The sequence below is a fragment of the Narcine bancroftii genome, chromosome 3 (assembly GCF_036971445.1).
Source record: "Narcine bancroftii isolate sNarBan1 chromosome 3, sNarBan1.hap1, whole genome shotgun sequence".
Lineage (NCBI taxonomy): Eukaryota > Metazoa > Chordata > Chondrichthyes > Torpediniformes > Narcinidae > Narcine > Narcine bancroftii.
This window is the reverse complement of record NC_091471.1, coordinates 290724855-290740228: the sequence shown is the minus strand read 5'-3', so window position 1 is coordinate 290740228 and position 15374 is coordinate 290724855. Positions and strand designations below refer to the sequence as shown.

Genomic DNA, 15374 nt, shown 5'->3' with positions numbered 1-15374 from the left:
CATTGCACCCTGGGGAAAAGGTGCTGGCTGTCCACCATATTTATGCCTCTCATAATCCTATGCACTTCTATTACATCACCCACCAGCCACTCCTGTCACTCTGAGAAGACCTAGCTCACTAAACATTACAAAGGGAGGTCATCAATAAATTCACTAGGATGTTACCAGACTTGAGGGCTTTAATTGGGTGGCATGGTTGGCGAAGCAATTAGTGCAATGCCTTCACAGTGCCCTTGATTGGGACCTGGGTTCGAATCCCGTGCTGTCTGTAAGGAGTTTGTATGTTCTCCCTGTGTTTGTGTGGGTTTTCCCCAGGGGCTCCGGTTTCCTCCCACCATTCAAAACATACCAGGGTGTGTCGGTTAATTGAGTGGCCCTGGACTTGTGGGTTGAATGGTGTGTTACTGTGCTTTATGTCTAAATTTTAAAAAAATTCTAGGGAGAGGTTGGATAGGTTGAGTCTTTATTCCATAAAGCACAGGAAGCTGAGGGCTAACATTAGAGGTTGATAAATAGATGAGGGGCATGGAGAGATTTAAGAGGTACTTTTTCACTCAATGTATGTAGATTGAGCTACCAGAGGAAACTGTAGAAATGACCACAATTTTAACAGTTGGAGAGATATACAGATAGGAAGGATTTGGAAGGATATCGACCAACTGCATGGAAATGGGATGAGCCAGAATGTTGGATTGGTCAGCATTGTAGACTTGGGCAAAACGGCCAGTTTGATGCTGTCTGACTGGCTCTACAACTTCTTTCTGATTCATTCCAGGCATTCCAATTACTCCTCAATAAATTTAACAATCTTCTATTTTATTATTCCAAAGGTTCACCGGCCTCTGAGTAAAGACATTTTTCCAGAACTCTGACTTGTACAGCTGATCCTGCATTTTTAACACCCACCCCTCCCCTCCTGAATGAAGGACCAGCCCACTGGGAGGTTTGAGCCTTGGATGAAGTGATTGGCATGGCGTTTGCAGTTATCAGTAGAAGAAGCTGTCTGGAGAAAGAAATTTGGGTGTAACCTCCCCAGACACTCAGCCCTCTCCTGTTACGTTCTCAACATTGCCAAGATTGGCCTCTTTGCCAAACTTACAGCCGAGCTTGAACCTCTGTTTTGCAGGCGATATAGCGCTGGACTTGGGACTGGTTGACCCCATACATCGACAGCCACATCACTGTTCCTCCAAGAACAAATGTCCAAAATGTATAGCGTCTCCTGGGATCTGGATCAAAACTAAGCAGAGGGTCCATTAATATGCAACTCCAGGTTAAGTCAACACAATGAGGGAAACAAAAGGAAAAGAAATGTGAGACAACCCTTAGGTATGTCATGCCACTCACAAAGATCGTGGCTGTGACTCCTTTATTTTCTTGGCTGACGCTTGTAGCCTGAATCTCCCAATGCCCAAGGCTTGAGAACCTGCGACAACTCAAACCAGTCAATCGGCTCAGAATACCTTCAAGCACATCAACGTCAGCTTAGCTCTCCTTGCTCACACTTCCAAAGCCTCTCACAGGAAACATCGCAGAAAGTGTTTGCATTCCAATTTGTTCCTGGAAGAGTCTGGTCATGATCTGTACAGAACATCCCTATATGGTTTCACCACCACACAGGAACAAAGGAGACCATTCAGCCCCTGCCATTCAATGTGATCAATATGTTGTCGTGAACCTTCTTCTTTGACAATTCACCATAACCTGCAACTTATTCTTGCCACAAGGGCATCACAAGTGTGGTCTGGTGAAAGCCATGAAGCTTTACAGCACAGAAACAGGGCCTTTGCCCCCCCCCCCCCACCCCGCCTCCAATCTGATCCTGCCAGTTTACCACATTCTACCTTCCTACATTGTGAATTCTCCATCCAGTTGACCAGTTCATGCTGGATCCAGGGGATTCTGACATTCTAGATCATGTGGGATTCTGTCAAAGCCTCTGCTAAAATTCACGTAGTCATATACTGGCATGTTCTCTTGGTTACCTCTTCAAGAAAACTCAGTCTAATGAGTGAGATACAATTTCCCACACACACAGTGATGCTGACATTCCCTACTCAGTCCGTGGTGTTCCAAATACAAGTAAATTCAGTCTCTTATCATGGCCTCCAGTAATCCTTCCCCTCCCTGAATGACTTTAAGATCACTGCCCTGTAGATCCCTAGCGTCTTTTGAAAATAATGACAACACATCAGCCACCCTACTGGCTCCTTTCCTCATGATGCAAATATTTTTGTCAGGGCTGCACCAATTTCTTTCAAAGATTCCCACAGTGACCAAGAATGCATTGCTCCTTTATTGGCTCTACCTATATTTCCTAATGGGATCTCTGATATTTGGTTCTGCACCTCTCTGTGAAGATTCCAGAGTAATTTATTGCCAAGCTAGGATGGAGTGTGGCTTGGTGCTTGGGGGTGTGGTTGGACTTTGTGAATAGAAAAGGGGGAAATGATCAGGTACTAATTTTAAAATGACCCCACCTGCAGGAATTGGGGTTGACTCCATCCAATCTTACTCTCTATTAAGACTTTCCACACACACAAAGTAAAGGTACATGTTGTCCATCTGAGGTGTGGAAAGCTGTGGATTAACAGTGGAAGAAAGGCTTGAAATAGTGACGCACTTTCTCCTTTCCAGTCTGTTCAGGTAGCGTCTGCTGAAATGATTTGGTCTTGAAAGGCAACTAGAACTAAGGGACAGAGCCTCAAGGCTTGTGGGGGTTGGATGGGGTGGGGTGGGGGGAGGGAGATTTAATGGCAATGAAGAGGAACAGCTTCTACCAGAAAGCAGTGAATCTGTGGAATTCTCTGCTCAAGGAAGCAGCAGAGACTGTCTCACTCAATGAACAGAAGGCACAATTAGATAGATTTTTGCATATCAGGGGAACTAAGGATTGTGGGGAAAGGGGTTGTTGCAGCTGGATTCATCAGCCAGCTTCATTGAATAGAGGGGCAGGCTCGATAGACCAGATAGCTAACTCCTGCTCCAATTTCTTATTCTCTTATTATGTTCTCTCCTCGCAGATCTTTCTGTTTAAGATTTCCAGCATTCCTTGATTTTGCTGGAGGGACTTCCTCACCACAATTTCTGTTTCACAGGAAGTTGTTCACTGAAGTTTGGTTCTGCACCTCCTTGGGTATCATTACCCTGTACTCAGGATCATGGCTGTGGGACCTTGGTAGTCAAACAGGTGCTCAGGCAGCACATTCCAATGCTATGTAGGTAGTGTCGGAGGAGTGTGAGTCTGTTGAGGTCTTTGCCGGAGTTCTGTGCAGGGGGAGGGGGTGTGGACCATGGGGGTCTATGCTGGGGGAGTGTGGGCCTGCTGGGGGTCTATGTTGGGGGGATGGAGTTTGGGCCTGCTGGGGTTCTGTACTGGGGGAGTGTGGCCCTGCTGTGTCCCTGCTGGTGTTCTGTGCCAGGAGGGGGCATCTGTGCTAGTGGTCTATGCTGGGGGTCCATGCCAGGTATCCGTCACTGCACTGGTGGTCCATGCCAGGGTGTCACACTGCTGCAGTGTGATTGAGATGAGACATTTATTTGACTGTTGTGTTCTCTGCATTGAAACAGTGATTACATTGACTTAGATTGTCCATCCCTGACCACAGGCTAGCGCACAATTGTCCGGATCACTTTGACCAAATGTCAGATTGCTTGTTTATCTGTCCTGGGCCAATCCCATTGCAATCCTGTGTGGGACAAATCGTTACAAAATTGGGGAAAATATCCCTCTGCGCTGCAGCCAGTATGATCCAGTTTTGAATTGTTTTACCAGTGAGGAAGCAGTAACTATCTACTCGGGTTAGTGGGCAAGCTGCTTGAACATGCAAAGAGCGTCAACAGCAACAACCAGTCTTACTCTCCGAAATTAATCCTGGACCCATTGTATGCAGTCTCCAAGACTTTGCCAGCTCCGCCCACTAAATAGGTGCCCCGGATAATGACGGCTACAAAGCCGGACATCATGATGATCACTTGGAAGATGTCAGTCCAGACCACAGCTTTCAGGCCACCCTGGAGACGAAAGTGAAGGTTAACGATAGCATGTAGGTCAGCATAACAGCAATCCATACCTTGGCAATGAAATCATTATTGCGAAATGCTGCCATATTAATGGAAATGTATTGTCATTTTGATCAAAGGATACCACAAAGAATTTGTGAAAGTGTGGAAAGCTGGAGGAGGAAGAGAAAGCTGAAGTTTCTTGTACATAAAGCACTGGAACATACTGAATGCAAACAGTAATTAAGGCCACAGGAGCAGCAGGCCTTCTATTCAATGGGACATGGAGGAGAACGGAGCAGTTCCAGATGCCACATCACAATATGTAACAAGCTGAGATCCAGCTGCTTTCATGGACAGCTCCTGTGAGAACACAAGAACATGAGAAATAGGAGCAGGAAAAGGTCATCTGGCCCTTCGATCCGCCATTCATGAGATAATGGCTGATCTGATGGGCTCTGTGATAGTACAGATTCTATCACCAATGTGTATATGTACAGATGGTAGTGTAGGATGACTGTGATTGGCTGAGAGCGTAGCCATATCTACTGGCAGGTCTTAAAATATTGCTCCTAGCCAGACCAGGTCATTCTGGACTTGTAATATGCTCCAGTCTTTTAGTTAATCAAGGCCTTGATTTGGATCAACAAGTCTTTGGTTCTTTCGACGTGCTCTACAGGCTCATCTCCACCTACCTGCCTTTCCCCCATAACCCTTAATTCCCCTACTATGTAAAAATATATCCAATCTTATCTTAAATATATTTACTGAGATCACCTCCACTGCTTGAATGGGCAGCAAATTGCAGATTCACCACACTCTGGTAAAAGCAGCTCCTCCTCATCTCTGTCCTAAATCTACTACCCTGAATCTTGAGGCTATGTCCTCTAGTTCTAGAATCCCCCACCAATGGAAACAACTTATGTACCTCTATCTTATCTATTTCTTCCATAATTTTATGTTTCTATAAGATCACCCCCTCATTCTTCTAAATTCCAGTAAGTGCAGACCCAGATGACTCAATCTCTCCTCATAGGCTAACCCCTTCATTTCTGGAATCAACGTGGTGAACCTCCTCTGCACTGCCTCCTTGAAGCCTCCCTCTATCCTTGACTTTTTGTCCTCCTGTTAAGACCCTGCTACAATGGGAAACAGACACCGGACATCTGTCTGATTTATGCCTTTGGTACTTCACACTTGTCTGAATTTTACAGTTTATTGAGAACCTATTTTAACTTTAGATGACCCTCACTGCCCATTATACCCACCAATTTTGGCATCACCTACAAACCTATTGATAACGTCATCAGCATTCTCATCCAATTCATTAAAACAGATGACAAATAAAATTAAACCCAGTACTAATCTGTGCAGCAAATCACTTTTCACAGGCCTCCAATTTGAATAACGACCTCACACTACACCCTCAGACTCCTACATCGAGGTAGCTTGTACTCAGTTGCTCACCTTGCCCTGAATTCTCATCTTCTAAGCTGCCTGCTATGTGGGATCATGTCAAAGGCCTTGGTAAAGACCATGTAGGCCAGTGGTTCTCAACCTTTTTCTTTCCACTCACATACCACTTTAAGGAATCCTTAGGCCATAGGTGCTCTGTGATTAGTAAGGGATTGCTTAAGGTGATACATGGGTGGGAAGAAGTTTGAAAACCACTGTTTTAATCATACATAATTGACTCGTTATGTGCACAAGGTTTCAGAACTCCAAAGGAAATGGGCCAATGACAATTTTTCTCAAGCAAAATATATCAATAACAAATGGGTCTAGAGCAGTGGTTCTCAACCTTCCGTTCGTTCCCAATCCCTTACTAATCACAGAGCACTTATGGCCTAGGGATTACTTAAAATGGTATGTGAGTGGAAAGAAAAAGGTTGAGAACCACTGATGTAGGCAGTATTAACTGCCTAGCCCTCATCAATCCTCTTGATTGTTCATGTTATTTCTGCAGAGATCTGTTCTGGGATCCTGCTCTTTGTGACCTTGATGAAGAAGCAGAAGGATGGGAGAGTAAGTTTGCGGATGAATCGTAGGTTGGAAGAGTTGTGGATGGTGCTGAAGGTTGGTGTAGGTTACAAAAGGATTTAGACAGGATGCAGAGTTGGGAGGAAAAGTGCCAGATGGCATTCAATCTGGATAAGTGTGAAGTGATGCATTTTGAAACCTGAAGGCTGAGTACAGGGTTAATGGATGGATACTTAACACATGAAAGAACAGAGGGACTTTGGGGTACAAATCCATACATTTCTCAAGGTTGCCATGCAGATTGATAAGATTGTTAAGGACTATGTGATACTGGGCTTCATTAAAAGGGGATTTAGTTCAAGAGTTGAGAGGTCATGGTGCAACTCTACAAATCTCTGGTGAGACCACACTTAAGAATAACACGTTCAGTCTGGTCACCTGATTATGGGAAGGATGTGGAAGCTGTGGAGAGGATGCAGAGGAGATTTACCAGGATGTTGGCTGGATTGGAAAATAAATCTTGTGAGGCAAGGTTAACAGAGCTAGGGGTTTTTCCTTTGAAAATAGAAGGATGAGAGGTGACTTCATAGCAATCTACAAGATTCTGAGAGGCATAGATAAGGTAGACAGTCAATATCTTTTTCCCAAGGCAAGAATAGCAAACACTAGAGGACATCTGTACAAAGTGAGGGAGGAAAATTTAAGGGAGACATTAGGGGTAAGTCTTTTTTATATACACAGAGAGCTGTGGGTGCCTGAAATGCATTGCCAGGGATGATGGTGGAGGTTGAAACATTAGGGGCATTTAATAAACTTTTAAACAGGCTCATGGATGGAAAAAAAATAGAGGGTTACAAGGTAGGAAGGGTTTCGTCTTTTTAAATTTTGGTAGGAATATGTAGGTTGGCACAACATCAAAGGCTGAAGAGCCTGTACTGTGCTGTAGTGTTTATGTTCTATGTTAATTCTAATATATTGAGAGACTTTTATTAATCACAGACACTAAAGTACAGGAGGAAGAGCCAAGTTTATGGAGTTAGATCATAGATTGTGCACATTACATTGCAGCAGAGCTGTTTTTTAAAGGGCTGAAATGATCCTCTTTTAATTTTAATGTCGCCTTGAAGGCATTGCTTTGTCACCTATCACAGATGCACCCATTCTTGCTCTTAACCCTCTCCCGCTCTCATTGAGTACAGTTTTTTTTCACATTATCACTAAGGAATCTCAGGGTTGTATATGATGTTATGTATGTATTCTGGCAATAAATCTCCAACTTCTCACTTTTCCAGTTCTGACAAAGCACCCTTGTCCTGGAGTGTTGAATCCATTTCTCTCCTGACCCATTCAGATAAAATCTTCCAGCATCTTGGTTTCTATTTTGGATTTCTAGCTGCTGCAACTTTTTGCTCCAACCATGCAGTGAGTTGTTGAGATCTGGACTGCACTGTCTGAAAGGCCTTTACATTCATATTCAACTTTCTTTTATCAGTTACGTTTGAAGAGGAAAAGTTTGCCAGACATTTGTTTGAGGAGGAGACATTATCATCCTCTAGGGTGCCCAGAGCTTTGACCTGAATTATGGGAAGCATGGTCTTAATCTTCAATGCAGTGCTGCTAGATTATGAATATCTTTTATACTAACCACAGATGTGTAGAATGTGCAGATGGTTCCACTAGATATCAGGGATACCCATATGTTCAGCGCCGTAACTGAAAGGCAAAATACATCAGGGTGCGGTGAGACTGATTACACTGTGATTTTGCCTGCTGAACACTTTCTTCCTTAAAATATTCCTATCACCTACTTTTTTAAAGATATAACCTATTTTGTGCTTTCTTGTCATATTTTAAGACTATTAGTATATTGCCCACAAAGCAAGCTGTTTTTGTCAGTCCAAGCATGCCTGGACATGCATTCAGGCCGTAAAAGCAGCTCACATGTACAGATGCTGTGCATTACATTGATTATAGATTGAATGCCTGTTGATGCACATGTTCTTCAGGCAATTACATAATGAGTGTACTAATAGCATTTATTGTCTTCAGGAAGATTCAAGAGAGCAGAAATGTCTCATCAATGTTGCAACAGCTGTGATACATTCCATTATATCTGTGGTGAGTGCATGCTTAAGGCTCAAAGATGCAACATGACTGCACCTATTAATAAAACTTATGAGCTCTGCTTCAGCTGTAAAATTGGTGACCAAGACAAACCCTGGGATCCTCATATTTGTTGTGCAAAATGTGCAGTCAACCTGAGAGCTTGGCTCAGAGGAATTCAGCATTAAAACTTGCTAAATTCAATAAAAAGTTAATTTAATGTTTCTACAATTTCCTTCATGATACAGCAAATCTGAAATTAATCTTTGTGTTCAGCTTGTCTATCATAATCTCCAATTTTATTTTAGGAAGCAAAACTTTTGAAAAATATAAATGTTGTCCACTGATTCCAAAAATTTAAGGCAGGTCTGACCAGCATCTCAGCATTGCAATAAGGCTCCCAAAGAAGAGACACTTAATGATCTCAGAGACCATCACCTGGTTAACTACTGAAGAAGAGACCTAACCAATTTTACTGGTACATGGATGGGAGAGGTATGGAGGGCTATGGGCTGGGTGCAGGTCAGTGGGAAATAGTTCAGCACGGACTAAAGGGGCCGAGGTGGCTTGTTTCTGTGCTGTAATTGTTCTATGATTCCATAGTTCTATGAAGTAAAAACACAGAAATGCTGGAGGAACTCCTCCCCCCACCTATCAGTTCTCACCTTCTTGAGCTTTTGCAGTTGGTGAGGGCACTCCTAGAATAAGAGTGGGAGCACCAGGAAATAAACTTTTTAAAATACTTGGAAGGAAGTCAAGTCCATTTCAGTAAACTAACACTGACACTACGTCCTAGCACACAAGGTAAAACTCTTTTAATTCATGCCTTGAGGAAGGGCTTAGGCCTGAAACATTGGTTATATAACTTTACCTCCAATGGACGCTTCAAGACCTGCTGAGTTCCTCCTGCATCTATTTTTACTACAGTCTCAGCATTGGCAAACTTTCGTGTTTGACTGGACAGTTGAAGATGGGAGAAGTGGAGAGGGAAGAGAGGCAGTGAAGCAGGAGTGGTACTACTTGGGGGCGAGTGAAAGGCAGTAATGAAATGGGCTGGGAGCATGGGATCAGGTGAATAATTGATGGAAGCAGTGGAGCTGGATCGGGTAGATGTAGAAGAGTTGTTTCCCATGGTGGGAGAGTTTAGGACAAGAGGGAACAACTTCAGGATTGAGGGGCATCTGCTTAGAACAGAGCCAGAGGGCAGAGGATCTATGGTTGTGGAGGTCAGGTCATGGGGTGTATTTAAGGAAGAAATTGATATGCCCTTGATTACCCAGGTTATCAAAGGTTATGGGGAGTGGGGCTGAGTGGGAAAATGGATTTCAAGGCTGAATGGTAGGGCTGACTCAATGGTCTGAATAACCTATTTCAGCTCTTATATCTTACGGTGTTCATGGCTCAGGGATTATTTAAAATTGGAAAATTTTATGTTCATATTATGGGCTTGTAAGCTACTCAGGCTGAGTATGATAAGCTGTTCTTCCAAGTTTGTTTGATCTCAGTTAGGTAACAGGTGAAGCCAAGGATGAACAGTAGGTCAATGTGGGATGGGAAAGGGAATTAAACTGGCTGGCACCTGAGAGTTTCACCTTGTGTGTGAGGACAAAGTGCAAATGTTAGCTTACTGGAAAGGAATTGTGTGGTATAATTCCCTTCAAAAGATCAACTGCACTTATCTCATTGCAGTGTTTATTTTCTTATTCTGCGAATGTCCTTACCAACGACGGAAGCTCAGGAAACCAGCACACCACTGCAGGAAAATGTTGGAAGTGCGCAGAATGTACATGAATTGAATGAGGATGAAAGTGGTTGGGTTAATCAGTTTGGAAATGATGCAAAAATTGGTGGAGATGTGGGGATAGAGGCCCATTAAAGCAGGATGTAGACAAGTTACAGATATGAGGGATAAAAACGTCAGGTGGAGTTTAGCCAGGACAATTGTGAGGTGTTGTGCTTGGGGAGGTCAAATACAAGGGGAACAGATAACATTCATGGCAATACCCTTGACAGGACTGATGTATCGAGGGATCTGATGGTTGTCCCTAATTCCTTGAAGGTAAATTTACTTTAGTTCAATTTATTTTCAAGGGAACAAAATTCAACAAAATAATTAGTTTTGTGCCACTTTCTGGTACAATTTTGAATTTCACAGCTCACAGAAAATGACATGGTGAGCAAACAACAGGTAAAAGGTTAATTGTGACATTATTCAAACTGCCATGATTGTCTTGTCTCCAAGTAACAATGTCATTCTTCCTGGTTGCACCAGCCTCTGTAGATTTAGGGTGGTAAAAGGGGTGCTGCACATATTTGCTTTAATTGAGTAAGGAGGTCATGTTACAGTGATATAAAATTTTGGTCAAGATGCACTTGGAATAGTGCAAGGATGCAAGTTCAAGGCAGCCATATGCCAGTGCACACTGGACAATGGAATTGTTGTAGGTTTGCTGGGAAGTTTGTTGCAAAAAAACCTTTCTAATGCACAGAATATCCCGAGGTAGAGTCGAGAGTGTGGTTAGATAGACTTAATCACATGGCAAGGAGCAATTAGGTTCACTGATGAAAAGAGATGGATTTTGAGGATTCCGTAGGAAGGCGAGGAGCAGAGGCTTAATGGTGGCCACAATGCTCAGATTGGGTCAGATCAAGATTTGATCAGCTGAGTCAAATTTGCTGCTGAAGCAAAGAAAGTTGGAAAAGTAAGTTGGGAGAAAGTACAAAAGTTTATTGAAAGATTAAACTATGAGGGAGATACGTGGGAGCCGAAGTTCAATGTGGGGATAAAGAAGAGCTCTGTTTGCATTGAGGGAGACGCTGCTGTGTCAAGTACTTAATTAGCACACAATGAAAATAAACAAGAAATTTGTGTCATCTACTTTTACACACTGGGTCAGTTCATTTCGTCTTCTTCTCCTCCTGTCATTTTAGGGGGTGGAGGTCCGCGGTAGGACTTCTCTGTTGTGTTCCATGTACGGTTCCCAAATTTGTTCGAATACTGTGATGTTATTTCTTAAATTATATATTATTTTTTCCAATGGAATACATTTATTCATTTCTATGTACCATTGCTGTATTCTCAGGTTCTTTTCTGATTTCCAGGTTGACATTATACATTTTTTTGCTACAGCTAAGGCTATCATCATAAATCTTTTTTGTGCTCCATCCAAATCGAGGCCAAGTTCTTTACTTCTTATATTACTTAGAAGAAAGATCTCTGGATTTTTTGGAATGTTGCATTTTGTGATTTTATTTAATACCTGATTTAGATCTTCCCAAAACTTTTCCACTTTCTCACATGCCCAGATTGCATGTACTGTTGTTCCCGTTTCCTTCTTACAGCAAAAACATCTGTCTGATACAGTTGGGTCCCATTTATTTAACTTTTGGGGCGTGGTGTATAGCCTGTGTAACCAATTATATTGTATCATGCGTAACCTCGTGTTTATTGTATTTCTCATAGTTCCGGAGCATAGCTTTTCCCATGTTTCATTCTTTATCTTTATGTTTAGATCTTGTTCCCATTTTTGTTTGGGTTTACAGCTTGTTTCCTCATTCTCTGTATCATATATGTTGAACGTTGAGTGGGTGGGGAGGGGGGTGAAGGAGGGAGGGAAGGGAGGGGGGAAAAGGGGAGAAAATGACACTATATATTCAAGAGGAAAATGTTTGTGTGAAAAATAAAAATGTTTTTTTAAGTACTAATTAGCAGCTTTTTGCTGTACTTTGTGCATTGTGTTTTGGGAAGATAAACTGCTGAACAAGAAAACTGGAGCCTTTCACATTAGAGTGCAGAAGGATAAGTGGTGATCTTAATCTAAGGCTGTAAGGTGTTGATTCTTCCAAAAGTAGTATTGAGAAGTTGAAGGCTACAATCTCAAAATAAAGAGTCACTCATTTAAGACACAGACAAATAATTTCTCTGTCTGAAAGTTGCAAATGTTTGGTTATCTCTGCTCTGGAGGGATGACCACATCTGAAGGGCTCTGTGGGGAGTTGAGAGCTCAAAGAAACAGAGTGGAAAAAGAAACTGAGGTCAGAGCTGAAAGCTCTTATGTTCATCTCCACTCATTTATGTTTTGTAAATGAGAAACAAAGGATACTCTACTTACCTTGGTTTAATATCAGTGCAGGAGCATAAATGACAACACCTGTGTACAGGACCTGCAATGTTTAAAAATATAAAGGATAGTCAAAGGAGATCAAAACTGAAAAACTGGGCCTGCTGACAGAATACTTAATCATAAGGAGGCCACTTGATCAATTAAAGCCATTTTTCATTGACCTTGCTGAGCTGACAGGCTGAAGTACAATCTCCCATTAAGGCTTCACCGATCTGCTTCATAAACTTCTACAATCAGCCCATCTCTCCTCTGACTTCATTATCCACCCAGACTGTTCTGTCACAGTTGAGAATAGCAACTTGGAATCAAAGGATCTGGTCCTGTGAAGCTCTGCATGAAGCTATGTGTGGCACCACTTCAGCTCTGCTAAGCTTCAATCTAAAATTCACTTGGTGTGAGGAGGCAGAGAATAGTGGTGGACAAGAACTCTGTCATCAGTGGGATGCTGTGATAATGGTGTAGGGACCTTTGATGTTGATATAATATAGATAAAATGGGTTGGAAGGAACGCAGGGGATCTGGTTAACATGACATGACATGAAAATTGATAGTCTAAAGATGAACTTGGACGTAGATCAGCTGGAAAGCTGGATGGAGTGGTGGCAGATGGAATTTTAGGCAGAACAATGTGAAGTAATCCACTAGGTCAAACTCTAGACAAAGGGAGAAAATGCCAGAGACCTTTGAACCTGAATATATTGGGACAGGTGAATAATGTATTGAAGAAAGCATTTAGGATGTATACCTTCATAAGATGAAGCATTGATTAGAAGTCTCAAGTTTAGAAATTAATCTAGAAATGGCGCAGTAAAATTCACAAAGATGTTGCCAAAACTGGAGTGTTTGAGTTGTAAGGAGAGTGTTGGAGGATGCTGAGGGGTGGATCATTCTGAGGGATGGATCATTCTGAGGTATACAAAATTACAAGAGCCTTAGACAGGATGTTGTTTGGAGCCTTGTGAGCAAGTATGGGTGGGGTATTTTGGTCAGCGTGGGCAAGTTTAGTTGAAGGACTCATTTTCATGCTGTATGACTCCATGACTCTAAAACAAGTCACGGAATATCATGGGACCAAGGTATTGCTCCTTCTGAACCTCATCATTTCAGTCACCATTACATTTTGATCTCTTTTTCTCTCGTGTGTTTATCCACATTTTCTCAACACATATCTAAAATGGCATCTCTCTGCAGAAGAAATTTCCATGTACAGGTATTCCCCCACTTTTCAAAAGTTTGTTTTACGCCACTTCACTTTTACGAAAGACCTACATCAGTACCTAACCAAAAGAAGTTTGGAGGATTTTTGTTTTTGCAAATAATAAACGTTTAGCCATTATCGAGGCAGTGCACACCCCGAGCAGCGAGAGTGGTGCCGCCAAGCTCCTTCCCCGGGAACTACACATCAGCCACAGCAGACGATGAACCTTGACCTTCGACATCAAGGCAGGCAGACATAGAAGGTGTAGACATTAGTGACCTGCCTGCCGTGATGGATTCAGACGATGATGAGGTTAATACAGGAGATGACCCTCTTCCTCTCTCTCTCTCTCTTTCCTATACTCTTACCTCCCACCATTTCAACCTCCGACGACTCAGCCTAACATACCATCACCACCACCACCACCTCCCAGCGTGCTCAATGTCTTCCCGCTTCTGTCAAGTGAAACTACACTGTATATACATTATTTCTACTTTATATAGGCTGTGTATTCATCATTTCATCATTTTTACTATTTATTAGTGTTATTTTAGGTTTTATGTGTTACTTGGTATGATTTGGTAGGTTGCTTTTTGGGTCTGGGAACACTCAAAGAATTTTCCCATAGAAATCAATGATAATCATTCTTTGCTTTACGCCATTTCGGCTTACGAAACGTTCCATAGGAACACTCTACTTCCAAATAGTGGGAGGTCAGCTGTACTTTGTAATCTTTGGGTAAAATATGATCAGTTTTTTTGTGGGCAACAGTTCCACCACACAGTTGCTCTGCTGTGCAGGGAAACCAAAGATTACTATCTTTGAGCTCACAGCTCCTTTTGTCTCCTGCTGCATTTGTGAAGCGTGATAACTGCAACTCCTATGTCTTCAGTGAAGCTTAGTTTTAGGGATAGATGTTCTGAAGCCCTTACCGTGGCAACCAAGAATTGTAAAGTTCCACATAGCCGGAGAGCCTTGGTGAAGCGCAGCTCCAGATACTGTGAAAGGAAAACAATATGATCCAGTAACATGCAGGAGAAACGTTTAAAACAGACTCAAAAAACACATCATTTAGCCTGCACATCCAAGAGCTAACAGGCTGTGGTGTAAATGTATTGCAACACAAAAGTGGCTTTTGAATGTTCTCACGGTGTGTTTCCGTCCTGATGTTAACTCTCCCCCAAAGGAGCCAGTTATGGACTTCAGGAAACTGGTTTTGTTTGTAGTCATAAACATTTTATTTCTGCATGGCTTTACTGAATGAGTTGACTTCCCTTGGTAGCGTGCACAACAAAACTTGTCAGTGTTTCTTGGTACCTGTGATGATAAACAATTAAATGCCCATAGATGGGCATTGTTAGCGATTAAGCACAATTGTGGAAGATACCAAAAATTCATGGTCCAGTGGACAGTGAAGAGACTTGTTCATTTCCATGGAAGTGTTGATGGGGGTAGACAGGATGTGGAAGAAGGTGGCTAGCACACTTCCTTTCATCAGTCAGGGCATTGAATGCAGGAGCAGGGATGTCATGTTACAACTGTACAAGTTAATGAGACTGAACTTAGAGTGTTTTGTGCATTTTTGGTCGCCCCGCTGTAGAAAAGATATCATTAAACTGGGAAGGGTGCAAAAAAAAAGAATGTTACTGAGACTGTTGGGCTTGAAGTATTATGACGAGAGGTCAGGTAGTCTGGGACTTTTCTCCCGAGAGCCCAAGAGGCTGAGGGGGAATCTAGAGGATAAAGATATCAAGAAAGGCATAGATACGTTGAAGGGTTCCAGTTTTTTTCCCCTCAGGAGCAGGGAATCCAGAACTAGAGGGCAAAGATTTAAGGTGAGAGGCAAAAGTTTTAAAAGGGAACTGAGGGAAACATTTTTCACAGGAGTAAGGATTTCTTGGTGGAAAATTAATAGAAAGATTTTTTTAAAATAGATGAGAGGGGAAATTTTTTTTAAGGGATCTGTG

At 42.4% G+C, this 15374-nt stretch overlaps 1 protein-coding gene across 1 annotated transcript; it reads right to left on the bottom strand.

Moving 5' to 3' along the window:
* Positions 1-1059: 1059 nt before the first annotated feature.
* LOC138756839 (sodium/iodide cotransporter-like) lies at positions 1060-14902 on the bottom strand. The gene is made up of 6 exons (XM_069923230.1): positions 14795-14902; positions 14340-14405; positions 12198-12249; positions 7628-7695; positions 3860-4014; positions 1060-1240 (listed from the first exon to the last, which is right to left on the bottom strand). The coding sequence occupies exons 1-6, from the start codon at positions 14900-14902 to the stop codon at positions 1096-1098; spliced, it is 594 nt and encodes a 197-aa protein (XP_069779331.1). The 3' UTR covers positions 1060-1095.
* Positions 14903-15374: the final 472 nt, after the last annotated feature.

What these genes read in the sequence shown, in the direction of transcription:
- LOC138756839 (XM_069923230.1), bottom strand. Translation starts at nt 14,902, where the DNA reads ATGAAAGGAAGTGTGCTAGCCACCTTCTTCCACATCCTGTCTACCCCC. An exon ending in CACTGGACCATGAATTTTTG is followed by an intron (nt 14,406 to 14,794) that starts GTATCTTCCACA and finishes TTCCTTTCACAG; the next exon opens with TATCTGGAGCTGCGCTTCAC. An exon ending in TCCAGGATTAATTTCGGAGA is followed by an intron (nt 1,241 to 3,859) that starts GTAAGACTGGTT and finishes CCCTCTGCTTAG; the next exon opens with TTTTGATCCAGATCCCAGGA.